This window comes from Chlorocebus sabaeus, chromosome 6 (genome assembly GCF_047675955.1).
Source record: "Chlorocebus sabaeus isolate Y175 chromosome 6, mChlSab1.0.hap1, whole genome shotgun sequence".
NCBI classification, from domain to species: domain Eukaryota; kingdom Metazoa; phylum Chordata; class Mammalia; order Primates; family Cercopithecidae; genus Chlorocebus; species Chlorocebus sabaeus.
In genome coordinates, this window is record NC_132909.1 from 52,627,318 (window position 1) to 52,654,225 (window position 26,908).

A 26,908-nucleotide genomic window follows, 5' to 3' on the forward strand; every position below is an offset into this window, starting at 1 on the left:
CCCGCCTTGTCACCCAGAGCTGGGCCCACCCACCGTAACCTGCCCTCTCCTTGTGTCATCTGGCCCAGTTTTCTCATCTGCCATCTTATTGATCACCTACTTTATTTTTATTTTTGTAGAGATGGAGGAGTGGGGGTGGGGGAGTTCTCATTATGTTGTCGAGGTTGGTTTTGAACTCCTGACTCAAGCCATTCTCTCACCTCGACCTCCCAAAATGTTGGGATTACAGGCGTGAGCCACCGTGCCCAGTCTTGATCACCTAGTTTATGTGAAGCTCTTTGCTGAGGAAACACGGACATCCAATTTTCAGAACGACCTTAGGAGACGAGATCTATTTTCTGATGGGGAAATTGAGTTTCAGAAAAAGTTCCTGGCTGGACGCGGTGGCTTACATCTGTAATCTCAGAACTTTGGGAGGCCAAGGCGGGCGGATCACCTGAGGAGCTCCAGACCAGCCTGGCCAACATGGTGAAACCCCGTTTCTACTAAAAGTACAAAAAAATTAGCCAGCTGTGCTGGTGGGTGCCTGTAATCCCAGCTACTCAGGAGGCTGAGGCAGGAGAATCGCTTGAACCCGAGAGGTGGAGGTTGCAGTGAGCTGAGATCATGCCATTGCACTCCAGCCTGGGCGACAAGAGCAAGACTCTGTCTCAAAAAAAAAAAAAAAAAAAAAAAAAAACCTTCAGGTCCCTCCAGTCCCACTGCAAGCAAATTTTCCTAGTTCTTTAACTTGTGGAATGGAGAAGATGGGATATGGATCCTTGGGGATGAGATAGGATCAGCCATGGGATTTTTTTTTTTTTATTTTTTTTTTTGAGATGGAGTCCCACTCTGTTGCCCAGGCTGGAGTGCAGGCCCTATCTTGGCTCACTGCAAGCTCCACCTCGGGGGTTCAAGTGATTTTCCTGCTTCAGCCTCCTGAGTAACTGGGACTACAGGCATGTGCCACCATGACCAGCTAATTTTTTTGTATTAGTAGAGACAGTGTTTCACCATGTTGGCCAGGCTGGTCTCAAACTCCTGACCTCAGGTGATCCGCCCGCCTTGGCCTCCCAAAGGACTGGGATTACAGGCATGAGCCACTGCCCCCAGCCTCAGTTTGGAATTATATGGTGACCTGTCTGTCTTCCGATTGTCTCTTCCAAGGATGGTGGGACCCTTGAGGGCAGGGAACTTATCGGTGTTGTTCACCTTGGTCTCACGGGGTCTGAGCTCAAGAGTTGATACACAGTGGATGCTCAGGAAACACTAAGTGATGAATGACACATTGCTGGATTTGAGATCACCCCCTCCCCACTCCATGACTGAGGTTGACTAAGAAGCATCCCACACTCACTAGGGCTAGCAAAGCTGTCCAGGCGGTCGTTGGCTTGGGAGCTGTTGGCAAGGGCCAGTGCGTAGGAGGCTATGGCTATGGCAAATGTTGTCTGAATGTCAGGAAGTTTTCTCTCCAGGAAGCCACAGGCTCTCTCGATGCTGACCATCAAATTCTAGAGGGTCAGAGGGAGGAGGCCAGAGGGAGATGATCAGAGGAAAGAAGTCTAGAAGTTAGAGGGACCCAGGGGGATGTGAGGATGTGGGAGCTTTCCAGATGCTGGGACTAGAGGACCATACAGATCCTGCCCTCCTCTCTGGGGTCCTACCTTCTGGTTGCACAACTCCTTTCCCTCATTCAGGGCTATCAGGACGAGAGCTGTGAGGGATACATCCTCCTCGGAGCCTTGGTAGCCACCCTGTGGATGCAGAGTACAACCTGTGATCCCCTCAGCGTCTTGGAGATGCCTTCCTCAGCCTCTCCTGTCTGACCCTGAGAAGTTTCCAGGTACCCAGCTCTGGACGGGATGATGGTGGAGGTGGGATGAAGACAGAAAGGAGAGGTTTGCCTCCCTGGGGTCTGCCCTACAGTCAAAAGCTATCGGCCGGGCACGGTGGCTCATGCCTGGCCTAAGATGTGATCTTATTTGGAAACTGGGTCTTTGAGGATGTAATTAAAATTAAGAAGAGATCATACTGGATTAGGGTGGACCCTAAGTCTAATAACTGGTGCCCTTATAAGAAGGTCATGTTGGCCAGGCGCGGTGGCTCACGTCTGTAATCCCAGCACTTTGGGAGACCGAGGCGGGTGGATCATGAGGTCAGGAGATGGAGACCATCCTGACTAACATGGTGAAACCCCATAGCTACTAAAAAATACAAAAAATTAACCAGGCGTGGTGACATGAGCCTGTAGTCCCAGCTACTCAGGAGGCTGAGGCAGGAAAATCGCTCGAACCTGGGAGGCAGATGTTGCAGTGAGCCGAGATCTCACCACTTCACTCTAGCCTGGGTGACAGAACAAGGCTCTGTTTCAAAAAAAAAAAAAAAATTCTGGGTGCGGTGGTTCACGCCTGTAATCCCAGCATATTGGGAGGCTGAGGTGGGCAGATCATGAGGTCAGGAGTTCAAGACCAGCCTGGCCAATACGGTGAAACCCTGTCTCTACTAAAAATATAAAAAGTAGTGGACTTGCTTGCAGTCCCAGTTACTTAGGAGGCTGACGCAGAAGAATCGCTTGAACCCAGGAGGCAGAGGTTGCAGTGAGCTGAGATCATGCTACTGTACTCCAGCCTGGGTGACAGAGCAAGACTCCATCTCAAAAAAAAAAAAAAAGAAAAAGAAGATCATGTCAGGGTCAGAGGTGATGGCTCATGCCTGTAATCCCAGTACTTTAGGAGACAAAGGCGGGCAGATCACCTGAGGTCAGGAGTTCGAGACTAGCCTGGGCAACATGGCAAAACCCTGTCTCTACTAAAACTACAAAAATTAGCCAAGCGTGGTGGTGCATGCCTGTAGTCCCAGCTACTCAGGAAGCTGAGGCAGGAGAATCGCTTGAACCCAGGAGGCAGAGGTTGCAGTGAGCCGAGATTTCGCCACTGCACTCCAGCCTGGGCAACAGAGCAAGACTCCATCTCCAAAAAAAAAAAAAAAAAATTAGCTGGGAATGGTGGTTTGCACCTTTAGTCCCAGCCACTGAGGAGGCTAAGGCAAGGGGACTCTTGAGCTCAGAAGTCTGAGGCTGTAATGAGCTATGATTGTGCCACTGCATTCCAGCCTGGGCAACAGAGCAAGATCCTATCTCTAAAAATAATAACAATAGGCTGAACCCAGGAGGCAGAGGCAGTGAGCCGAGATCGTGCTATTGCACTCCAGCCGAGGCTCATGTCTGTAATCCCAGAACTTTGGGAGGCCGAGGCAGGCAGACCACTTAAGGCCAGGAGTTTGAGACCAGCCTGGACCACATGGTGAAACCCCATCTACTAAAACAAAAATGTAAAAATTAGCTGGATCTGGTGGCACATGCCTGTAATCTCAGCTACTCGGGTGGCTGAGGCATAAGACTCGCTTGAACCCAGGAGATGGAGGTTGCAGTGAGTTGAGATCATGCCACTACCTTCCAGTCTGGGTGACAGAGTGGAACTCTGTCTCAAAATAATAAATAGTAATAATAATAATTTGGCCTGTTGCTTGCAGAGAGGGCAGCAAACGTACTTTTTGGAGGAGAGTTGGAGGAGCCTATGAGTGGTTCAGTGTGAATACTGAGAAAGGAGTGGTGGGGCGAGGCCTGGGAGGTGATACAGACAAAGATAGCTGTGAGCTACAGCAGGTGTTTGAGCAGGGGAGAGACCTGCCAGGCTTCGTTTGAAAGACATTTCTGGATGTTGGTGTGAGGGGACTCTTGGTGGGGATGGGTGTGCAAGCTGGGGAGGACTCAGTGCCCGAGGAAGGAGGGACAGGGCAGGCCACTGCTTGATGTGGGGATGAGGAAGAGTGTGAGGTGGTTTAGACCTGGGTGGGGATGTGATCCTTGGCACCAAGCCTCAACTCTTTCCTGTTCTCATTCTGCCCAAGAACAGATTGGGAGCCTGAAATCTCCATCTTAGCGCACAGAGTCCCTGGGATTTGTTTGAATGGCCCAGGCAGGGAGGGGTGTGATCACCTGCATGGATGTCATGACCACGGGACCCTCCTCCAGGAAGTGCCCGTCCTCCGCCTGCCTGTTGGTGATGATCCAGTTGGCCATGTCACAGAGAGAGGACAGGCTAAGCACTTGGGTCGTCATTGTAGAGTGGGCCAGGGCAAAGACACGGAACACGTAGCTTGTGAGCCTGTCAGGAGAGGGTGAAGGTGACACCTGCGAACGGCAGCCAAGGGGGCTCTGGGACAGGGGGAGTCTATGCCATGGTCCACACCATTCCAGGTGGACCCCTGCCATTTGCCGCTGCCCAGTCCTGCCAGTGTAGAATTCCCCAGACACGTGTGCTGGACACCCCAAGTCCCCAAGACTCTACAGCGTGGATGCTCCTGAGTCATCAGACCCCAGACTGGCCCCTTGGGCTTCCAGAGTGGCAGTGACAGGAGAGACAGGGTCATCCTCACCAGGTGCTTCCTGGGTTCCCCTTGGAGGTGTGGTAGGTGCCGTCTGAACTCCGGTGGGTCAACATCCGAGTGTAGCCTGAGGAAACAGAGCAGGGCTTTGAGGGACAGTCAGTGTTATCAGGAATAACCTGGCGGGCAGGGACTGGAGGTGACGTGGGGGTGTCACACATAGAGGTAATCTAGAGGGGGAGACCTGTTGGCCAGGTGTACTTTGGAAGGGTGTTTAGGGCCCAGGTGTAAGTGAGGAGCAGAGCTCAGGAATGACTTTGAGGGACCCAGGATTCAGTTGTCTCTGAGTGTAACCCAGGAAACCTTCACCTCGGGGACTCTGGGGCAGGGCATGCTACCCTTGGAGTTGCTGCTGGAAGAAATCATATTGTTGTCCACATGTAACCTGGGAGATGGGGCAACTTGAGGGGTGCTATGTGGGAGTTGTTTTTGTTTTTTTTTTTTTTTTTTTGAGACGGAATCTTGCTGTGTCTCCCAGGCTGGAATGCAGTGGCCAGATCTCAGCTCACTGCAAGCTCTGCCTCCCGGGTTTACGCCATTCTCCTGCCTCAGCCTCCCAAGTAGCTGGGACTACAGGCGCCTGCCACCTCGCCCGGCGAATTTTTTTGTATTTTTTAGTAGAGACGGGGTTTCACCATGTTAGCCAGGATGGTCTCGATCTCCTGACCTCGTGATCTGCCCGTCTCGGCCTCCAAAGTGCTGGGATTACAGGCTTGAGCCACCGCGCCCGGCCTTTTTTTTTTTGAGACAGTCTTTCTCTATTGCGCAGGCTGGAGTGCAGTGGTGCGATCTCGGCTCACTGCAACCTCCACCTCCCGGGTTCAAGCGATTTTCCAGCTTCAGCCTCCCAAGTAGCTGGGATTACAGGCATGAGTCACCACGCCCAGCTAATTTTTGTATTTTTAGTAGAGATGGGGTTTCACCATGTTGTCCAGGCTGGTCTGGAACTCCTCACCTCAGGTGATCCACTCACATCGGCCTCCCAGAGTGCTGGGATTACAGGCGTGAGCCACTGTGCCCGGCCAGCCTAGGAGTTTTCTTGGGGGTTATTTCTTGGATGTAAACCTGGAGTGTCAGTGCGTCTGTGTCACCCAGGGGAGGTTACTTCGGGGCGTGATCTTAGATGAGTACTTCTCTGGTGTATTCTTTTTATTTTTTTGAGACAGAGTCTTGCTCTGTCACCCAGGCTGTAGTACAGTGGAGCGATCTCAGCTCACTGCAACTTCTGCCTCCTGGGTTGAAGTGATTCTCCTGCCTCAGCCTCCTGAGTAGCTGGGATTACAGGCGCACCACCACACCTGGCTAATTTTTGTATTTTTAGTAGAGATGGGGTTTCACCATGTTGGCCAGGGTGGTCTTGAACTCCTGATCTCAGGTGATCCACCTGCCTCGGTCTCCCAAAGTGCTGGGATTACAGGTGTGTGCCCAGCCCTTTTTAAATTTATTTTTATTTTTTTGAGACCGGGTCTCACTCTGTCACCCAGGCTGGAGTAGAGTGGTACAATGATAGCTCACTTCAGCCTCAGCCTTCCCTGGTCAAGTTATCCTCCCACCTCAGCCTCCCAAGTAGTAGCTGGGATTACAGGCATGCACCACTACACCAGTCTAATTTTTTTTAAAGATGAGGTCTCACTATGTTGCCCAGGCTAGTCTCAAACTCTGGGGCTCAAGCAATCCTCCCACTCAGGCTTCTGAATAGCTGAGACTGCAGACAGGAACCACCACACCTAGCCAATTTAAACATTTTTTTGGTACAGATGAGGGTCTCACTATGTTGCCCAGGCTGGTCTCAAGCTCCTGGGCTCAAGTGATCTTCCTACCTTGGCCTCCCAAAGTGCTGGGATTACAGGCACGAGCCAACACACCCAGCCTTTCAGGTGTATTCCGAACCTCGCTACTCATTACTTGAAGTTCCCCTGGAGGTTTCCTGTTTGCTTGAAGCACTGGGGTGACAGTATCTGGATGTTACCTGTGGGATTACTGTTTGAGAAAACCTGGAGGGAAAGTTGGAGTCTGAGGGAAACCTGGGACCAATTAACTGAGTTCGGTGGGTGTTACTAGGGGTGTTCATCTCTTGTTACTCCCTGGGGTGTTTGGTTGTAACCCGGGGAAGTATCAGCATACAGGTGCAACTAAGAGGCCACTGCCTGGGGTTATTCTGGGGTTTGCTGCTTGGGTGTTCCCTGGGGTTCCCTGGGAGTGGCACTGAGGGGGTGCAACCTAGGGCAGGGCCTGAGTACAACATCCTCTCGCAGCATGGCTTGTTGGGAGAAATCAGGGTGTCTGACATAAGATTGAAGCCTAGAGGTCTGGCGCGGTGGCTCACACCTGTAATCCCAGCACTTAGGGAGGCCCAGGCAGGTGGATCACCTGAGGTCAGGAGTTCAAGAACAGCCTGACCAACATGGCAAAACCCCATCTGCACTAAAAATCCAAAAATTAGCCGAGTGTGGTGGGGGGCACCTGAAATTGTACCACTGCACTCCAGCCTGGGCGACAGAGTGAGATGCCGTCTCTAAATAAATAAATAAATAAATAAATAAATAAATACAAATACAAAAATTAGCCAGGCATGGTAGAGGGCACCTGTAATCCCAGTTACTCAGGAGGCTGAGGCAGAAGAATGGCTCGAACCTGGGAGGTGGAGGTTGCAGTGAGCCAAGATCATGCCAGTGCACTCCAGCCTTGGTGACAGAGCGAGACTACATCACAAAAAAAAAAAAAAAGAGATTGAAGCCTGGGGAAGGGGTCAGGTGAAGAATTCCCATGGGTGTGTCACAGCTGGGGGATGACCTTGGGGAATTAGTACCAGGTTGCAGTCTGGGGAAGGAGTCATAGTTTGGGTGTTAATGCCTGAGGCGGGGACTAGGGGGGTCCCATGAAGATTTCCCCAATCTTGGGGGCTCCCCAGCCACCCTCTGGGAGATCCCCAGGCACCCTCATGGAGGCCCCAGGAGGGTCCCCGCTCTCACCGCTGACAATATTCTTCATCACCTGGTCCCTGTGCTCCACCCCGACCTTGCCCCACTGGCCGGTGGCATCCAAATAGCGGGACAGGATGATGACAGGTGTCAGGGAGCTCAGCGTCTGCTCAGGGCAGCCCGTGGGGACCCACAGCAGACGCCAAATCTCGTTGGGTGTCAGGCTGCCCACAATTGTCTCACCAAGGATGTCACCTGTTGGGTGGGTGAGTTGGGTCACCCTGGGAGTGGCCTATGCCTAAGCCACCATGGTTCACTGATCGCCCCACACGGCCACCCCCAGCTCCTCCTGCCCTGGTGCCTCGTGGACCTTAAAGGACCCAGTGTCAGCCCTCCCCACGTTCCTGTGTCCCCCAGCACCTTGAACACTGATAAACACTTCCGCCTCCGTGTCGGGTACCATGTTCAAGAACTCCTGTCTTGGCACCAGTTTTGTCTGGGTCTGACCTGAAGAACCACAACCTTCTGTGACAAGTGGGCTCTGGGGCTGGGGAAGTCAGGGTGCACAGAGCCTGGGGCTGGGGCTCGGAACCCCCACCTGGGCACACCCTCTCATGCCAACTCCTTCCTCCTCCCTAGCACAGCCCCAGGATCTCACATACCCCCTGCAGATTTCACAAACCTTGGGGTTCCAAGACGATGCTGTAGGACGTTTGCTGGATCTGACCCCCTGCCTGAGGGATGAGTTGAGGATATAAGTCAAAAGCAAAAACAGCAACCACAATAAAAATGACAATCGCAATGATGGTGAGAGGAGGCATTCCTTGGCTGTGATAAGCACAGACTCTGGAGCCCAAATTTCTGGGTTCGAATCCCAACTCTTCTGCTTCCTAGCTGTGTGTCCTTGGGAAAAATTAGTTACCCTCCCCCCAGCTTTTTTTTTTTTTTTTGAGATGGAGTCTCACTGTGTTGCCCAGGTTGGAGTGCAGTGGTCGGATCTCAGCTCACTGCAAACTCCGCCTCCAGAGTTTACGCCATTCTCCTGCCTCAGCCTCCCGAGCAGCTGGGACTACAGGTGCCCGCCACCTCACCCGGCTAGTTTTTTGTATTTTTTAGTAGAGATGGGGTTTCACCGGGGTAGCCAGGATGGTCTCGATCTCCCGACCTCGTGATCCGCCTGTCTCGGCCTCCCAAAGTGCTGGGATTACAGGCTTGAGCCACCACGCCCGGCCAGTTACCCTCTCTCTGCCTCAGTTTTCTCATCTGTCAAAGGGGGATAATAATAGTCCCTCACTCATAGGGTTGTTTTGAGGGCTGAATTAGTTAATTTTTTTTTTTTTTTTTTTTTTTTTTTTTTGAGACAGGGTCTCACTCTGTCACCCAGGCTGGAGGCAGTGGCATGATCTCAGCTCATTGCAGCCTCCACCTCCCAAGTTCAAGGGATTCTCATGCCTCAGCCTCCTGAGTAGCTCGAATTACAGGTGCACACCACCACGTCAGGCTAATTTTGGTACTTTTAGTAGAGATAGCGTTTTGCCATGTTGGCCAGCATGGTCTTGAACTCCTGGCCTCAAGTGATTCACCTGCTTCAGCCTCCCAAAGTGCTGAGATTACAGGCATGAGCCACCATGCCTGATCTAGTTTTTTTTTTTTTTTCAGAGGAAAAAAAATTTCAGGTTGCCCAGGCTGGACTCAAATTTCTAGGCTCAAATGATCGTCCCACCTCAGCCTCCCAAATATCTGGGAGTACATGGGGGTGCCACTACACCTGAGTTAATATTCTTAAACACTTGTATCTTAAGCGTTAAACATGCGTTTGTTAAGTAAATAAGGTCTTTTGTTTGTTTGTTTTTTAGAGAGAGGGTCTTGCTCTGTTGCCCAGGCTGGAGTGCAGTGGCGTGATCTCAGCTTCAGGCTCAATCTCATGGGCTCAAGCAATCCTCCCTCAGCTTCCTGAGTAACTGGGACTACAGATGCCAGTTACTAATGCCAGGCTAATTTTTAAATTTTTTTCTAGAGAGGTCTTGCTATATTGCCCAGGTTGGTCTTGAACTTGTGGGCTCAAGCAATCTTCCTGCCTTGGCCTCGCAAAGTACTGGGATTACAGGCATGAGCCACCAAGCCCAGCCTAATAAAGTATTTTTGATAGGCCATACACCGGTTCTGGGTCATTTTCCCAGCTCTCTGATTATTCGTGGGTATGATGATTATCCTCATCCTGCAAGCAAGGAAATGGAGGCTCAGAACAGAGAATTTAAGTAAGTTGCCCAAGGTCATGCAGCACAGACTAGATTTGAACCCAGACCTGACTCCAAAACTCTGAAGTGGGGGCTTGTGACCCGACCCCCTCACATCAGTCCACTGACTAAACTTTTTCCTCCTTTTTTTTTTTTTTTTTTTTTTGAGACGGAGTCTCATTCTGTTGCCCAGGCTGGAGTGCAGTGGTACAATCTCGGCTCACTGCATCCTCCACCTCCAGGGTTTAAACAATTCTCCTGCCTCAGCCTCCCGAGTAGCTGGGACTCCAGGCATGCACCACTATGCCCAGCTAATTTTTGCATTTTTAGCAGAGATGGAGTTTCACCATGTTGGCCAGGCTGGTCTCGAACTCCTGACTTCAGGTGATCCACCCGCCTTGGCCTCCCAAGCTGCTGAGATTATGGGTGTGAGCCACCGCGCCCAGCCAACTGATTGAACTTTCAAATCTGTTCTCTCATCTCACTCCCATCTAGGAGCCCTGTTTATCGATCCTGGGCCCACCTGCCCAGCCTGGACCTGGTGGAAGCCCCGCTGTCTGCACCAGCAGCTAGGGAGTTGGGGGTGACTATTACCCGGACCAAGAGTGTCTTCTTCACGTGGTCCTGGACCCCGTAGCCCACAGCCTTGACCTCCACGTCCACTTTGCCTATCTCCAGAGGGAGAAGCACAAAGGGTACTGTCTTGGAGGAGGTGGGGGGCACGACCACCACCTGGCGGGATGGTGCTCCTGGCTTTGACGCACTGCACAGCGGCTCCTTGTGGGGGAACTCCACTCGGACCTAGGGCAGCATGGGCAAAGGGAGATGGTATCGATGTATGATGTAGTCCAGGACCCTAGGGTTACAGTCCCCTCCCCACCCTGAGATGCCCGAGTAGGTGACAGTGAAGCCTAGTGATGGGGACCACAGACCCAGCCTGAGTCAGAGCCCCATCTGCCCTTTATGTGCTGTGTGACTCCAGGCAAGCCCTTTAACCTCTCTGTGTCTTAATTTCCTCATCTCTAAACCAAGAACAATAATAGTACCCATCTGATGGGGTTGTTGTGAGGTTTAAATTCTTTCTTTCCTTCCTTCCTTCCTTCCTTCCTTCCTCCCTCCCTTCCTTCCTTTCTTTCTTCCTCCCTCCCTCTCTCTTTCTTTCCCTCCCTCCCTCCCCCTCCCTCCCTTCCTCTCTCTTTCCTTCCCTCCCTCCCCCCCTTCTCTCTCTCTCTTTCTTTTTCTCTTTCTTTCTTTCATCTTTCTATCTTCTTTCTTTCTTCTTCTTTCTCTCTCTCTCTCCCTCCCTCTCTTCTTTCTTTCTTCCTCTCTCTCTCTTTCTTTTTTTTTTTTGATGGAGTCTCACACTGTCGCCCAGGCTGGAGTGCAGTGGCACGATCTCGGCTCACTGCAAGCTCCCCATCCTGGGTTCATGCCATTCTCCTGCCTTGGCCTCCAGGGTAGCTGGGAATACAGGAGCTCGCCACCACGCCTGGCTAATTTTTTGTATTTTTAGTGGAGATGGGGTTTCACCGTGTTAGCCAGGATGGTCTCCATCTCCTGACCTCGTGATCCGCCCACCTCGGCCTTCCAAAGTGCTGGGATTACAGGCATGAGCCGCTGTGCCCCGCCCCCCTTCTCCCTTTCTTTCTCTCTCTCTCTCTTTCTCTCTTTCTTTCTTTTCTTTCTTCTTTCTTTTTGTTTCTTTCTCTCTTCTTTCTTTCTTTCTTTTCTTTTTTCTTTCCCTCTCTCTCTCTTCCTCCCTCTGTCCCTCCCTCTCTTCTTTCTCTTCTTTCTTTCTTTCTCTCTCTTTCTTTCTTTCTTTCTTGTTTTTGATGGAGTCTCACACTGTCACCCAGGCTGGAGCACAGTGGCACGATCTCAGCTCACTACAAACTCCCCCTTGCATAAATAAATAAAATGAAATAAAATAATTAAAAAATAAAAAAATACACCCTAGCAGAGGTTTTGGCAGGAAGTTGAGGGCTTGAGGCTTCACCTTGGCCTGGCGATCCCTGAAATTGTACAACACGGCTTGGATCTGGACCTGCTCATTCCTGACCACAGAGGAGGGCAACTTAAGGTCCACAAAGAACGATTTCATAACTGTCAGCTCAAAGGGGTCCGAGACACAGAGACCTAAAGCCAGGAAAGCACATTGGGTTTATGCAGAGGCTCGGTGCGGGGAGGGGCTGGGTAAGGTCACCATACCCCCATTCCCTTAGCACTGAGCTTGCTGGGACTCACCTTGTCCAGCCTTGAGGCTGACCGCCACAAACTGCCATGTGGTGATGGAATCTGGCACGTTCACAGAGATGGGGTAATGGGAGATGCTGTTGTGAGTGAGGAAACATCACTGAGTTTGTGCTGCATGGACAGAGCTTCTGGGTTGGGGGTCACCATGCAGTGGTTATGGTCACCATTGAGGATCATCAGGTCACCTCATTAGTGACAGCATCGCTAGAGGGTCATCCTTTTAGGGAATCCACTAAGATGTTTTCCCCATTGTGGGACTGTCCTGAGGCTCAATGTCACTGCTGGGGTCATTGTCCCTGACCAGCATCCACTGATGATTGCAAGGACCTGGGACCAGATTCTGGCATGGAGGCTGATGTCCTACCCCAATTCACTCTTTGGCAGAGTGAACTTCCTCCAGAGCCAACTCTCAGGGAACAAGGTCCGCGCCGGCATGTCATCCAGGAAGAGGTCGTCGAAGTCCTCCTCTTCATCCACTGGAGGGAGTAGGTATGAGGTAGAGTCTCCTTCATGTTTCTTCCATGTTCCACCAGACTCCTTGTGGGATCCTCCTCTCCAACCCTCCATGGCCCATATCACCCCTTAACCTGTCCCATGTCACTCTGTATCCCTCCATGAAGCCCCCACCCTACATCTCCTGCCATGGCCCCCTCACTTGTCCCCAGACGCAGCTGATCCTCTCGAGCCTCCCGAGTCAGGGTCTCAGATAGATGGCAGCAGTCCAGGAAAGCAGCCACACAGGCTGGACCATGGCGGACATGCCAGGTCCTCTCCTCACAGGACAGCTCCACTGGGCTTTCCCGGAGCCCAGCCTCACAGCACTTTTGCTCCAGCTCTGTCTTAAACTTGTTCACTGTGGGCCAGAGTCAGAAGGAAAGAGGAGGGTTGGGCAGGACCGAAGGACCATTCACCTTGATGCTATGCACACCTTGCCACTATTTAGCAATGACTCTGTGGTAGATTCTATGCCTAGTGCCTTATCTGTGCCCTTTCTGAAGCCTCATATTGAACTCACATGGTGAGATTCTGACAAGGAAGCTGAGCCACAGAGAGGTGAATTCATTTGCCTAGAATCAAGGCTTCCAAGTGGCAGAGGTGGGATCAGAATCCATACTGCTTTTTTTTTTTTTTTTTTTTTTTTTTTTTTTGATACAGAGTAGCACGCTGTCACCCAGGCTGGAGTGCAGTGGCGCAATTTCGGCTTACTGCAAACCTCTGCCTCTCAGGTTCAAGTGATTCTCATGCCTCAGCCTCCCATGTAGCTAGGATTACAGGTGCCCACCACCACATCCGGCTAATTTTTGTACTTGTAGTAGAGACAGGGTTTCACCATGTTGGCCAGGCTGGTCTCGAACTCCTGACCTCAAGTGATCCACCTGCCTTGGCCTCCCAAAGTGCTGGGTTTACAGGCATGAGCCACCATGCCAGCCTCAGAATCCATGCTTCTAACACCACCTGGTGCTGCCTCCCATCTTCCTCTGAATCCAGGCTCAAAACTTCTTCTTCTGGTCCATACTCTAGCCTTCAGGATGGCAGTTTATTCAGATATTGTCCAATGACAATATCTCTCCTTTTGTCTACATTCCATCCCGTACCACAGAGGCTAGACATTTGAAAACTACATTTCCCAGACTCCCTTGCTGCTAGGGTTCTGAATGGGATTAGATGCAGCCACTAATATGCTCTTATGAGAGATCTGGGAGATAGAAGAGAAGCAGAAACCATTTTTCTTGCAGCAGTGGTAGCTGACGAGTGGGCTGGGCTCCAGTCTATGTGTGTTTTTGTAATGGGCACAATTTCGTGTTTGATTATCAACATACCAGCCTTTTGAGAGATACTGGCAGCAGTTTCCTGATATTTCATGGATTGCAAGACTGAAGTGGGGTGATCTTGAGTCCCAGCAAGCAGGCTCCCAACTTCCACCCCAAAAGCCCATCTAATGATTTTGTAAGCACCAAACTCCCCCTATTAGATCCCTCCCTGCTAGAAATGCATAGAGTGGTTTTGGTGTCCTGTTCTAAGCCCTTATGGATACCGTAGGTTGGGGAGATGGAGTGAGGCATACAGCTTTAACACTGACCTGCATTCCTCTTTGTCTCCAGCCTCTTCAGGGAGCGGCGATGGCGGCTAGGAGGAGGGTCCTGGGGGCAGGGCCAGTCTGGGAGTCAGAGGGAATGATAATAGAACAATTACCAAGATCATTATCAATATCCTTGATGATGTTTATTGGGTGTTTGCTGTATGTCCAGCGCTTTATATGCATCACTTCATTTCATCTGACAGCCTCCTATATTCAAGACTTGTCACTTAAAAGCTGGGCAATTTTCAACAAGTCACTTAACCTCTCTGGGTGTTAATTTCCCCAGTGATGTAAAATGGGCATAACCAGAGTTCTGTCAATGAGATCATGCATATACAAGTACTTAGCACTGGGTCTGGCATGTAATAAATAAGAACTGTTATTAATATTACAATTTATAGCTGAGAGAATACACTCTTAGTTGTCTCCAAATCCATTATCATCCCTCATACAATATGGAGGCAAGTAAGCCTCCATATTGTATAGATCACTCAGAATAAAGACTACATTTCTCAGCCTCTCTTGCACTTAGATGGGGCCATGTGACTCTATTCTGACCAATGAGATGTGGAAGAAGTGTCCTCCTCTTTCCACTTCCCTTCATCTTCCTGCCTGGCATGGATGGACTCCTAGAAGGAGTCTGAGTCCCAGGATGACCTCTGTAGTGTTACTGAATGAGAAATAAACTACCTGTTTAACTTACTGTTATTTGTATCTTTGATACACATGGCTAACCCTGTCTTAACCAATACACAGTGAGTTACTTCTGTTATTATCTGTAATTTATGGACAAAGAAATCAAGACTCAGAGAGAAATGTGACTGGCCCATGGTAAGTGACAGGATGTGGATTACAGCCCATATCTGTTTGACACTAAACCTCACTAGGCAGCACTGCCCCCAATCCTGCCCTCCTCTTTCCCCAACCCCCCAAGCCTGTACCTGTGCTTGCCAGGCTATCCATTCCTGTGCTCATTTTCAGGTCCAATCCAGCATCCTTGAACACAGCAAATCTGTCTTTTCCACTTCCTGCTGTGCAGCCAATGTCATGTTCCTCCACCACATCCCAGACCTAGAAGTTAAGAGAGGAACCTAGATTTGGGACCTATATGACTCCTCCATGAAAGGAAAAATGGTATACTGGAATTGCAGGCTCAAATAATAATTCTCATACTATCTCCCATTTTTTGAGCTCTTATCACCTTTCAGTCATTAGGCTTTGCACCATCTCCTTGAATCATTACATTGATGTTGTCCTCTTTATGGCTGAAGAATCTGAGGTTCCAGCTAGAATATCCTGGCAACATCTTGGCCCAAAGCCCATACGCTCTTACCTTCTTCTGAGTGAGCTTGTGTTTGCTGTTCAAAACATAGACAGCCTTGTCCACAGCCACCAGCCCCACTGTGGCTTCTGCATCACCTGTCACCTTCAGTTCCACTTGGCTGTTGGGCTCCAAAGATGGGAAGAATCTATCATTCTTCAAGCCAACTTTCAGCTGAGCCAAGAAAAAGAGAGATGTCAGAAAAAGGGAATCATAGACCACACAACTCCACTTTCAGGTTTATGTTCCCTACTGCTCTGGTGTAGCATCTGAGAACTCCACTAGGCTAATCCCGATTCCATATATTTATTTACTTGCATCATCGCCATACCTTGTGTTGAGCTCTTAAGGCCACATATTCTCCTCTTCCTTGGCTTCCAGTTTGGGAATGCCTAAATTTGTACAGCCCCTTTCTGGGGTTTTATGATGATGATTCACAACTATAAGGAGTTTGGCTTACCATCCCTATGCATCTGTCATTCACATCAATCCATATGGAATCAGCCACCAACTCAGGATCCTGGCTCACTCCTCTGGGAAGTAAATAAAATGCCAGAATGCGGAAGGAGGGCAGCATCGCTGAAGTCACATCAATAATGGCTGACGTGTAGACACTCCCCTGGCTTTTTAACTGATGTCTGGCACTCACAATCTGGCCCTTACTCAGGACCTTGGAGACAAGGGAGGTAAAGGATGAGAAGGGTAAAGCCAGTCTTTCCCTGAAGCTGTCCCACCCCACAATGGAGGCTCATAGTCTCTTTTCTCCAGCCTCTTGATCTGAGCCCACTCAAGATTGTTGCCACCTTCACATTTTTTTTCATAGTTTCTCCAACCCAGCAAGCCAAGGTTTTTCCAAGGAAAGAATTCCTTGACTCAGATGCTGGTCCTAGCCCCTTACCAGGATGGTGAAGTGAGTAATCCGGTCCTTGGTTTTAGGGTCCTGATGCTTTGTATTGAGGCTCAACTGGATGCTGCTGCCAACCTCTGTGCCGCCTAATGTCTTTACTTCGATGTGCAGGAAGTTTCCTGACCCATCTTGAGTCAAGTAAGGCCAAGCTGTCATCTTGGCTGAAGCCTGCTCCTCTGGCTGAAGAGATTCCTCAGTTTTCACCTAGAGAGGATGATGGGCAAGTAAACCCCAACCCTTCCAACTCACACAGCTCCAACTCCACCCTCCTTGCCTTGTCAAGTTGGTACCTCGATGGGGAGCTTGTCCAGATTTGCATCTGTGTTGATGGTCAGAGTGGCCAATCCCTCAGTTGAGGTGCACACTTTGTAGTTTTGGGACTGGACAAGGACTCTGTTAGCTGGGGATCCATCAGGATTTGAGACGAAGACCTGGGGTGGAATCTGGGGTGAGGTGAAGGAAAAGCCTGGGGTGGCCTGGTGTGAGAGGTGAGACTGGAATATGATCTGAATAGGACTGCTTTGTACAAACACATGGTGCACTAAACAACACCAGGGGCACCATTCATATTAGAGTTTTTATGAATGACGCCTCCTAGAGCTTTGCAGTGTACAACCACATGTAGTTACACTGGGTGTTGCGGAACTGATGGTAAGTGGGAAGACTGAGAGTGGAGAGGGAAGGAGGACACATGAGACCCTACAGGAGTCTTGGAGTAGGATTGGTGCCAAAGGACATCCCTGATTTTCCTAATGCCCATCCAAATTAATATATGTGAAAAGACCATGCTTTGCTTTGCAAATGCAGCCTCTAGATAAACCCTCAAACACCCTCTTCCAGCCTGATTGTGACCTCTAAGTCCCCATAGTGAAATTCTGGAGTTATCACTGTGCTTTGGGGGTATCTGGGTTAAGGTTTGGGGAGATTCTGGGATTAGCCTGGGGAATATGATGGACTCAACCTTCAGATGAGTTGGATGCAGGTAAGTCCAGTGTGGGTTTTTGTCTCTTTGTGAGAGGTCTGTTTTGGGGAGGGGGCCCTGAGTCCCTGGGTGTAGTGAGTCCAGACTCTGACCCGAAAGTGGAAGGGCATTCCTGGCTTGAAATACTGGGGTGTCCTGGTGAACTTGATGTTGTATGGGCTCTGGACAATCTTCACCCCTGAGGTCTCGGCTTGCACCATCTCACCCCCTGTAGAGATAGTGGGAACATAGAGTATGTGAGGGAGTTCAATTTCTTAAGTGAATGGCAGGACTAGTATGGGAGCCCCATCTTGGTGAAGGTAGAGAAAGACAATAACATTTCAACTCCTTCCACCCTTTCTGGTGTTTCCCATTTCTCTATTGAGGAAACTGAGGCTGGGAGGTGTCCCAAGGTCACGTGGGTGGAGTGTCTGCGCTGGGCAAGAACACCATGTCCTCAGTCAGGGGCCTGGGTGAGGGTGGCACCTGAGGAGAACACGGTGACATTGACAAAGATTGATCCTCCAATGAAGTCCTTTTCTGGGCCTTGGAATGCAGCCATCAGCACATCCTTCTGGAGGGAGACGTGGCCCAGGCCTTCCGAGATCTGTTCTTAAGGTAAGAGAGAGGAAGAGGATATGGTTTCTTGGGGAGTGATAGAAAGTGGAGTGAATTGGAGGTTGGGGAGCTGGGATTCAGTCACCTCCACCCTCTGCAGGGAGCTTTGGATAGGGATCCGGCGGGAGTCCAGTTTCACCCCGAAGATGACCAGAGCATGTCCGTCCACTGGCTTGTTAAATATATACCTGGGGGATGGAGGACCATTCCACTGTCTCTGAAGCACCCACATACCTCATGTTGCTTCAGGGATAACTGTGCAAAATTAGGAGGGGCAGAGGTGGAACTTGGAAACTTAGATGGTTTCATTGATGACCCACACAACTCTGGGAGGTGACAAATATATCCCATAAAGCCTTGATGGGTTGTAGATGTGGTCTGTGCAATCTCCCAAGATGGTAGAGGTGGACTTAAAACTATGTAAAGCCACAAAGAAGTCTCGGCAACCTACGAAGTGGCCTGTGCAGCCTCACCAGGGAAACTAGGTGGCCTATGTAGCATGTTAGAGTGGCAGGAATGATTCATATAATGTCCAGAAGTGGCCTTCACCAAGATGGGTCTCCCATAGCCCGTATAATCTCAGGTGGACAGCATTGCCTGCACAACCTCATAGAGCAATGCAGATGGTCTGTAAAACACAAGGCAGCAAATGTGTCATTTGCCATCTCATAGAACTGCAGAGATGGTTTGGACAATCTCTCAATGGCAAAGGTAACCTGTACCACCTCATGGACTTTCAGAGGTGGTCTAAACTGTGAAGTGGCAGATGAGATGAGACTCAGTACAACTCCATTGGGTAGACAAGGTGGCCTCTACAAATTCATAGACTTGAAGAAATGGTTTATACAACTTCACAGGTGGCAGACATGGTCTGTACAACCTCACAGGACAACATAGGTGGCCCAGAATATCTCATGGGTAGGAGGAGAGTGCGTCTGCCACCCTAAGTGCTACAGAAGTGGCTTGCTTCTCTCTTTTCTTTTTTTTTTTTTTTTTTTTTTGAGACAGGGTCTCACTCTGTCACCCACACTGGAGTGCAGTGGCACAGTCTTGGCTCACTGCGACCTCTACCTCCTGGGCTCAAGCGATCCTCCCACCTCAGCCTCCCTAGCAACTGGGACAACAGGCATGCACCACCACTTCCAGATAATTTTTTTGTGTGTGTTTTTTAAGACGGAGTCTCGCTCTGTCGCCCAGGCTGGAGTGCAGTGGCGCGATCTCCACTCACTGCAAGCTCCACCTCCCAGGTTCACGCCATTCTCTCGCCTCAGCCTCCCATGTAGCTGGGACTACAGGTGCCCGCCACCGTGCCCGGCTAATTTTTGTATTTTTAGTAGAGACGGGATTTCACTGTGTTAGCCAGGATGGTCTTGATCTCCTGACCTTGTGATCCACCCGTCTCGGCCTCCCAAAGTGCTGGAATTACAGGCTTGAGCCACCGTGCCTGGCCCCAATTTTTTTTTTGAGAGAGAGTCTCACTCTGTCACCCAGGCTAGAGTACAATAATGCAATCTCGGCTCACTGCAACCTCTGCCTCCTGGGTTCAAGTGATTCTCCCACCTCAGTAGTCCCTGAGTACCTGGGACTACAGGTGTGCACCACCATGCCTGCCTATTTTTGTAGTTTTAGTAGAGATGAGTTTTTGCCATGTTGGCCAGGCTGGTCTCAAACTCCTGACCTCAGGTGATCCACCCTCCTCGACCTCCCAAAGTGCTGGGATTACAGGTGTGAGCCACCACGCCCAGCCAGCCTGGCTTTTTTTTTTTTTTTTTTTTTAGGTAGAGAAGGCAATTTGCCATGTTGTCCAGGCTGGTCTTGAACTCCTGGCCTCAAGTGATCCTCCTGCCTTGGTCTCCCAAAGCACTGGGATTACAGACGTGAGCCATAGCACCTGGCACTTGTTTCTCTGTATTCAATCTTTGTGTCCCTGATCTTCTGGCAGGGCTGGGAGGAAGGGGGCTCACCGAGCGTGGATGTCAACGCCCAGAACCTCATCCTTGAGATAGAAGAAAGTCTTGTTTGGGACCAGCTGGACCTCAAAAGATGGGAGGACTGGGAGGAAAAAAAAAAGCCATGGGCACCCTCAGTATTGTACCTGCTCCCTCATCTCCTCCCAGTCCTGCTCCTTCCTTGGTGGCTCTGCCAAGCCCCAAAGGCTGGAACACCAGCACCCAGCACTTAGCACCCAGTTCAGGCCCTGGTTTACAGTGGAGGCTCCCCTTGAAACCTCCTTTCCTTTCCAGTCCCGTCCCTGGCATATTCATCTTGCCCACCCCACCCACACCCTTCTCACCATATTCCTTCACATCAAAGGCAGCCTTGAACTTCTGCTTGGGTGTACTTTGGTAGCTGGCTTCGATGGTCCAGGTCCCCAAACTGAGGCACAGAAAGTTAGGAGAGATGGAGACAGAGAATGACAGCCTCCCTTGCCACCCCTCGGGCTCCCAGATCTGACAAGGGCACCTGACAAGCTCTGGGAGGTGAAAGGAGCTGAAAAAGAAGCCGTCCTTGGCTCTCAGACTCCGGCTAATCACGGTGATTCCCTCCGGGTTCTGTGGGGTTGGGGGTGGGGCTGGTGACTGCCCTCTGGGAGGGCCCTTGTGGCTCATGCTTCAGCACGCTGTGTAACCTCAGTGTCCAGGATCCACCCCCACCACCCCCCATCGGGAAAGACCACCTTGATGTCCAGAGTGAATGTCCTGGTCACAGGGTCCATCTTGTGGTTAACAGTGAACACCCGGTAGTGAACTAGGGGAGAAGGCGGACTCTGAGTATTGGGTAGAGGAAGGGAAAGACAGAGAGAGAGAGAGTTTGGATCTTGGGCAGTGGTGGGGGGCCACTTATGCAGAGAGAGAGATCTTGGGAGGTGGAGAAGATTTTAGGGGATGGGAGTATCTCAGACATTGGGAAAGACTGGGAATGAGAGCCAGTGATTGCTCCAAGCCAAGTGACTCGGGGCTGTACCCAAGTGCTCAGGGGTGTAGAGGGTCTTGTCTGTCTGGATAAAGATGTAGCCAGCATGAGGAGCCACCAGCACTATCTTCTCCATGAATGAGGAGCCCGAGGAGGGTGCCCAAGTTGCCCGGATGATGGCATATTGCTGCCCTGGTTTTGGGGGGTACACCAGGCTCTCGGGAACCTGACAGAGAGAGACATCCATACTCCTCAGGCTCTGCTGGGGTCTCCCTGACTGGGAGTAAAGCCCTGGGACAGATCCTGGGAGGAGCAATTGACTGAGGGTATTCTGGTTCTGTCTTTGGGAGCTAGGTTGCCATGTGCAGTTGTGCAGGTTGCTCACTGAATGAGAGCACCCAGCCAAAGGAAGGATGAAATCCAGTCCATGCTCAGCTTCCCAAGCTAACAACAGAAGGCACCTTTTATAGTTCTCGGAGAGGCATCTAACGGGCTAGTGGAGGCTTCCTGGAGCCCAGGCTTAGGGACTTTTGACTTCTAAATGGATAGTACGTTAAAGGAGCGGTTAAGTACTTTGGGCCCTGCATCTACTCTCCAGACACAGAGTCTGCCCCTTTCTACCTTTATTGCTGACCCGGAGCCTCCCTTTGTGGTCACACATTCCAGCCTGTCACCCACCGTCACAGATGCCTGGTCCATAAAGTTGTTTCCTGGTGAGAGAATGACCTGGCTCCTTGACAACACTGTCTTCCTCATGGGGAAGTCCCATACTGTGAGATTCACCTTGAGGGTCCTTGTGAGGGGCTGTCTGGAGTCCGAGTGGGCCTGAATGTGAATGCTCTCCGGACTGCCAACCCTCAGGACTCGGGGGGTCACCAGGATGTACCTGCCAGTAGACAAACACAGGGGCATTAAGGGACTTGAGTAGGGAAAGTGACACCAAACAGGAGTCACAAGCTGGAATCACGCAGACATCAGATGTGCAGGAAACCGGCTGAGCCCCCTCCATTCCCCAGACTCACAGAGGCTCAGCGTGGGTGAGGGGGCTTCCCAACAGAAGCAGAATCCACCCTAAGGGCCAGGGCATGTCCATGGTGGGTGGGAGGGTGACGGGTGGCCACAGGCTGCAGATGTCTGTCCTCTTGTCTGTCCTCTTGTCTGCCCTGGCCCTGGCCTGTTTACCTTGACTGGTCGTGGCTGAGTTAATATCTAAACAGGTGTGGGGCAAGAATCCCTATAAATCCAACCAGGTGGAGTTGGGGGTGTTTGTTTCTTCCCAGCCAAGCCTCCAAGATAGACTTGAGAAGTGCCCCAGCCACTTCCTTGGGGGCCACAGTGGTAAGAGAATTGCCTGTTCCATGAGCCATGAGGGTCTTTATCTCCCCCTACTTTTTTTTTGAGACAGAGTCTGGCTCTGTCACCCAGGCTGGAGTGCAGTGGCACAATGTCAGCTCACTGCAACCTCTGCCTCCCGGGTTCAAGCAGTTCTCATGCCTCGGCCTCCCAAGTAGCGGGGATTACACGTATGAGCCAGCACATTCGACTAATTTTTGTATTTTTAATAGAGACAGGGTTTCACCATGTTGGCCAGCCTGGTCTCGAACTCCCGACCTCAAGTGATCCTCCCGCCTCGACCTCCCAAAGTGCTGGGATTACAGGTATGAGCCACTGTGCCTGGCCATGAAGGTCATATCCTAAAGCCCTCCCCTCCCCTAGCAAGGAGCTTTGCACACCCAGGACACTGAACTCAGGGCTTGGTTGGGATTGGCTGGCAGGAGGAGGAGCAAACATCTTTCTATTCTAGCCTGGATGGATTTTCCCTACTTCTGCCCTTGTGAAATTGGCGAAACAGGGCAGCTGCGCAAACAGGGGTGGTGCTGGCATTTTTTCCCTATTTCTCAATTCCGGGAGTGCCTGTGGCATTTGACCATCTGACCCCAGGACCCACTATAACGAAATCTGCTAAGAAATCCATGGGTCAAAGTCCTCTTGTTGGGCTTCAAGTCCTTGCACTACATGGATTTCTTCATCCTTGCAGGAGACGATTATGCTTGGTAAATTGTGACATTGTCTATTGTTTCCTAAGTCATGCCAGAGTCTCTGGGTTCCTTTTCCAGAAGGCAAATTATACATATTAAGCCAGGGAAGGAAACACATCATGCTTGAAGCATTCCTGGAAAAAGGCTTTCTCTGTCCTCAAATAATTCGCACTGTTTAGCAGGCTTATTAAAGAGAATTGTCGAGACGGCTTTGTGGTGTCTGCCTCTAAGAAGCGGTTGGTCTTAATGATGAGTCTGTTTGAATCTGCCCCCTACAGCGATCTCAATTCAGCCAGCTTGGGAAATTTTGCCTATTGAAGAGTCCCTGATCCCCCCATCAAATGATAATATACTTTTTATTTTTTTAAAGACAGATCTCACTCTGTTGCCCAGGCTGTAGTGCAGTGGTGTGATCTTGGTTCACTGCAACCTTTGCCTCTCAGGTTCAAGCCATTCTCCCACCTCAGCCTCCCGAGTATCTGGGATTACAGGCGTGCACCACCACATCTGGCTACTTTTTTTGTATTTTTAGTAGAGACGGGGTTTCACCATGTTGGCCAGGCTGGTCTCAAACTCCTGACCTCATGATCCGCCCACCTCAGCCTCCCAAAGTACTGAGATTACAGGCATGAGCCACCGTGTCCAGCAGATAATATACTTTCATCTGCCAAAGATTCATCAAGCATTTACTTTGAGCCTGGCCCCTACTTAGCATGTTGGGGACACAGCAGTGAACGTGACAGACAAAATCCCTTCCTGTGTGGAGTGGACATTTACTGTAAACTTAAAAATGGCATTTTCTACTGAAATCTCATAGTCTCCCATGAATTGGGGCTTAACGTGTGCCCATTTTCTAGATCCTGCCTTCGTAGAGAGCTGAAACCAAGGACGTTAGAAGCAAAGGGAGGAGTAGGTTCTAGTATTTATTCCTTGGGCATTTGTCGAGCACCTACTAGGTGCCGGACACTGTTCAATGTGCTCTATGTCCCCTAATAGAAGCCTTGAAGCTGGGTCAGGAGTGGTGACTCATGCCTGTAATCCTAGCACTTTGGGAAGCTGAGGCGGGAGGATTGTTTGAGGCCAGGAGTTCGAGACCAGCCTAGGCAACATAGTGAGACTCAGTCCCTACAAAACGAAAAAACAAACAAACAAACAAACAAAAAAACCAGGTGTGGTAGTGCACACCTGTAGTCCCAGTTACTCAGGATGCTGAGGTGGGAGGATTGCTTGGGCCCAGGAGGTCGAGGCTGCAGTGAGCTGTGATTACATCACTGCACTCCAGCCTGGGCAACCCTACCTCAAAAGAAGAAGAAAAGAAGAGGAAGAAGAAGAAGTAGTAGTCTTGCAGCCATGCTGAAGTAATTAGCACCCATTGCACAGATGAGGAGACTGAGGCCCAAGAGGCTAAGCAATTTGCCCCATGTCAGGCAGCTGGGGAGCAGTGAGGCTTCAGCTAACGCTCTTAAGTTGATGTTTTAGGGAGCAAAGACTCAATAGAATCAAATTAAAGCCTAGCTCAGGGAATCAAGTGACACTTAATTTGAAAGGTTCTAGAACATTAGTGTCTATTTACTGTCCCAGGGTCTCAGGAATCTCCACTGGTTCTGTTTTTTGTTTTTGTTTTTATGGAGTCTCACTCTGTTGCCCAGGCTAGAGTGCAGTGGTACAATCTTGGGTTCAAGCGATTCTCCTGCCTTAGCTCCCCAAGTAGCTGAGGTTACAGGTGCAGGCCATCACAACCGGCTAATTTTATACTTTTAGTAGAGACGAGGTTTCATCATGTTGATCAGGCTGGTCTCGAACTCCTGACCTCACATAATCCGCCCACCTCGGCCTCCCAAAGTGTCAGGATTATAGGTCTGAGCCACCGTGCCTGGCCTCCACTGGTTCTGTTTAGCTCTGCCTGGGCTGGGGGTGAGCGTTCCGCTTCACCAGGTGTTCACATCCCCGCTCTGTTGGGGGCAGGGATTGCAGGTGTCCGGGACAGGCGATTGTCCAAAAGCAAAGGTCATCAGGGCCTCTCTCCACAGTCCTTCCCTTCTTTTCCTCCAGTCTGGGCCTTCTCTCCCAGTACCAGTGTCTCTTATCTACACAGTGGGAATTGCCAGGTAGAACCATCTGAGCCATTTTAAAATTTTTTATTTTTATTTTTTGTTTTTTGTTTTGTTTTGTTTTGTTTTTTTTTTTTTTTTTTTTTTTTGGAGACGGAGTCTTGCTCTGTCGCCCAGGCTGGAGTGCAGTGGCCGAATCTCAGCTCACTGCAAGCTCCGCCTCCTGGGTTTACGCCATTCTCCTGCCTCAGCCTCCCGAGTAGTTGGGACTACAGGCGCCCGCCACCTCGCCCGGCTATTTTTTGTATTTTTTAGTAGAGATGGGGTTTCACCGTGTTAGCCAGGATGGTCTCGATCTCCTGACCTCGTGATCCACCCGTCTCGGCCTCCCAAAGTGCTGGAGGCTTGAGCCACCGTGCCCGGCTATTTTTTGTTTTTAGAGACAGACTCTCCCTCTGTCATCCAGGCTGGAGTGCGGTGGCACAATCACAGCTCACTGCAGCCTTGACTTCCTGGACTCAGGTGATCCTCCTGCCTCAGCCTCTCAAGCAGCTGGGACTACAGGCAGGCACCACCACGCCCGGCTAATTTTTTTCTATTTTTGGTAAAGACGGGGTCTCCCTATGTTACCCAGTCTGATCTTGAACTCCTGGGCTCAAGCAATCCTCCAGCCTTGGCCTCCCAAAGCCCTGGGATTACAGGTGTGAGCCACCATGCCCAGCCTGGAGTGTCTATTTTTACTGTAGCCACATTCACCTGGACTGTCTTTTTCAATCCTCTCAGCAATCTAAGGAATTAAGGATCATCACTGGCCCATTTTACAGATGAAAAACTCTCTGGACTCCAGGGCTGACACCTGGAATTCCAGCACTTTGGGAGGCAGAACCGGGAGGATCGCTTGAAACTAGGAGATGGAGACCAGCCTGGACAACACGGCTGACCCTATCTCTACAATTTTTCTTTTTCTTTTTTTGAGATGGAGTCTCGCTCTGTCACCCAGGCTGGAGCGCAGTGGTGTGATCTCCGCTCACTGAAAGCTCCACCTCCCGGGTTCACGCCATTCTCCTGCCTCAGACTCCCGAGTAACTGGGACTACAGGCGCCCGCCACTCTACAAAATTTTTTTTAAAAAATTAGCTGAGTGTAGTGGTGTGTGCCTGTAAAGACCAACTGTAAGGTCCTCTGAACGGGCTACACCATAGTTGAGCCATTGTGACCCCCGTGACCCACACCTACAGGCCTCCTGGGGTCACAAAGACTGGAGCACTAAAGAACCACTAAAGAAACAGCTAGTTCCGGCCAGGCGCAGTGGCTCATGTCTGTAATCCCAGCACTTTGGGAGGCTGAAGCGGCCGGATCACAAGGTAAGGAGATCGAGACCATCCTGGCTAACGCGGTGAAATCCCATCTCCACTGAAAATACAAAAAACTAGCCAGGTGAGGTGGCAGGCGCCTGTAGTCCCAGCTACTTGGGAGGCTGAGGCAGGAGAATGGCGTAAACCCGGGAGGCGGAGCTTGCAGTGAGCCGAGATTGCGCCACTGCACTCCAGCCTGGGCAACAGAACAAGACTCCATTTCTAAAAAAAAAAAAAAAAGAAAAAAAGAAACAGCTAGTTCCTGCCTTAACTTATTAACCAACCTTGCAACATTCCACCTTTGTGATATGTTCCTGCCCTACCCTAACTAATCAATAGACCTTATGATATTGTGCCTTGTGACCTCCCCCCACCTTGTGGCTATAAACCTTGTGACATTTTTCCCCTGCCCGAAAAAACTGCCCCTAACTGTAACTTTTCACTACCTAACCCAAACCTATAAAACCAGTTCCACTCCCACCACCCTTCACTGACATTTCCGACTCAGCCCGCTTGCACCTGAGTGAATAAACAGTCTTGTTGCTCACTCTTAGCCTGTTCAGGGTACCTCTTCAATTAGATGCGCACAGAACATTTGGTGCCGAAAGCCCTAGATAGGGGATCTCCTGGAGACCTACCCCCATTCCCCTGAGCTCTCCCTCGAAGAGACTCCCTTCGACCTTGGGACTTCAGACCCGCCCCTGCAAAAGGACCCCACTCCTGCTTACAGATCGGTTAAGCTGCCTCAGTCTCTCTTCATCTCTCTCTCTCTTTTTCTTTCAGACAATGAACCTCCTTTTGTCCGTGTTTCTGAAATCCAGTAATGGT

At 50.5% G+C, this 26,908-nt stretch overlaps 1 protein-coding gene across 1 annotated transcript; it reads right to left on the minus strand.

The window, feature by feature from the left end:
- Positions 1-1,101: 1,101 nt before the first annotated feature.
- Positions 1,102-12,564, minus strand: LOC103234358 (putative protein C3P1). Its single transcript, XM_037992335.2, has 10 exons — positions 12,201-12,564; positions 11,828-11,913; positions 11,580-11,719; positions 10,316-10,384; positions 8,029-8,080; positions 7,767-7,853; positions 4,417-4,492; positions 3,977-4,145; positions 1,644-1,733; positions 1,102-1,490 (listed from the first exon to the last, which is right to left on the minus strand). Exons 1-10 carry the CDS (start codon positions 12,401-12,403, stop codon positions 1,239-1,241), a joined length of 1,224 nt encoding a protein of 407 aa, XP_037848263.2. The 5' UTR covers positions 12,404-12,564; the 3' UTR covers positions 1,102-1,238.
- Between the last annotated feature and the right edge of the window lie 14,344 nt (positions 12,565-26,908).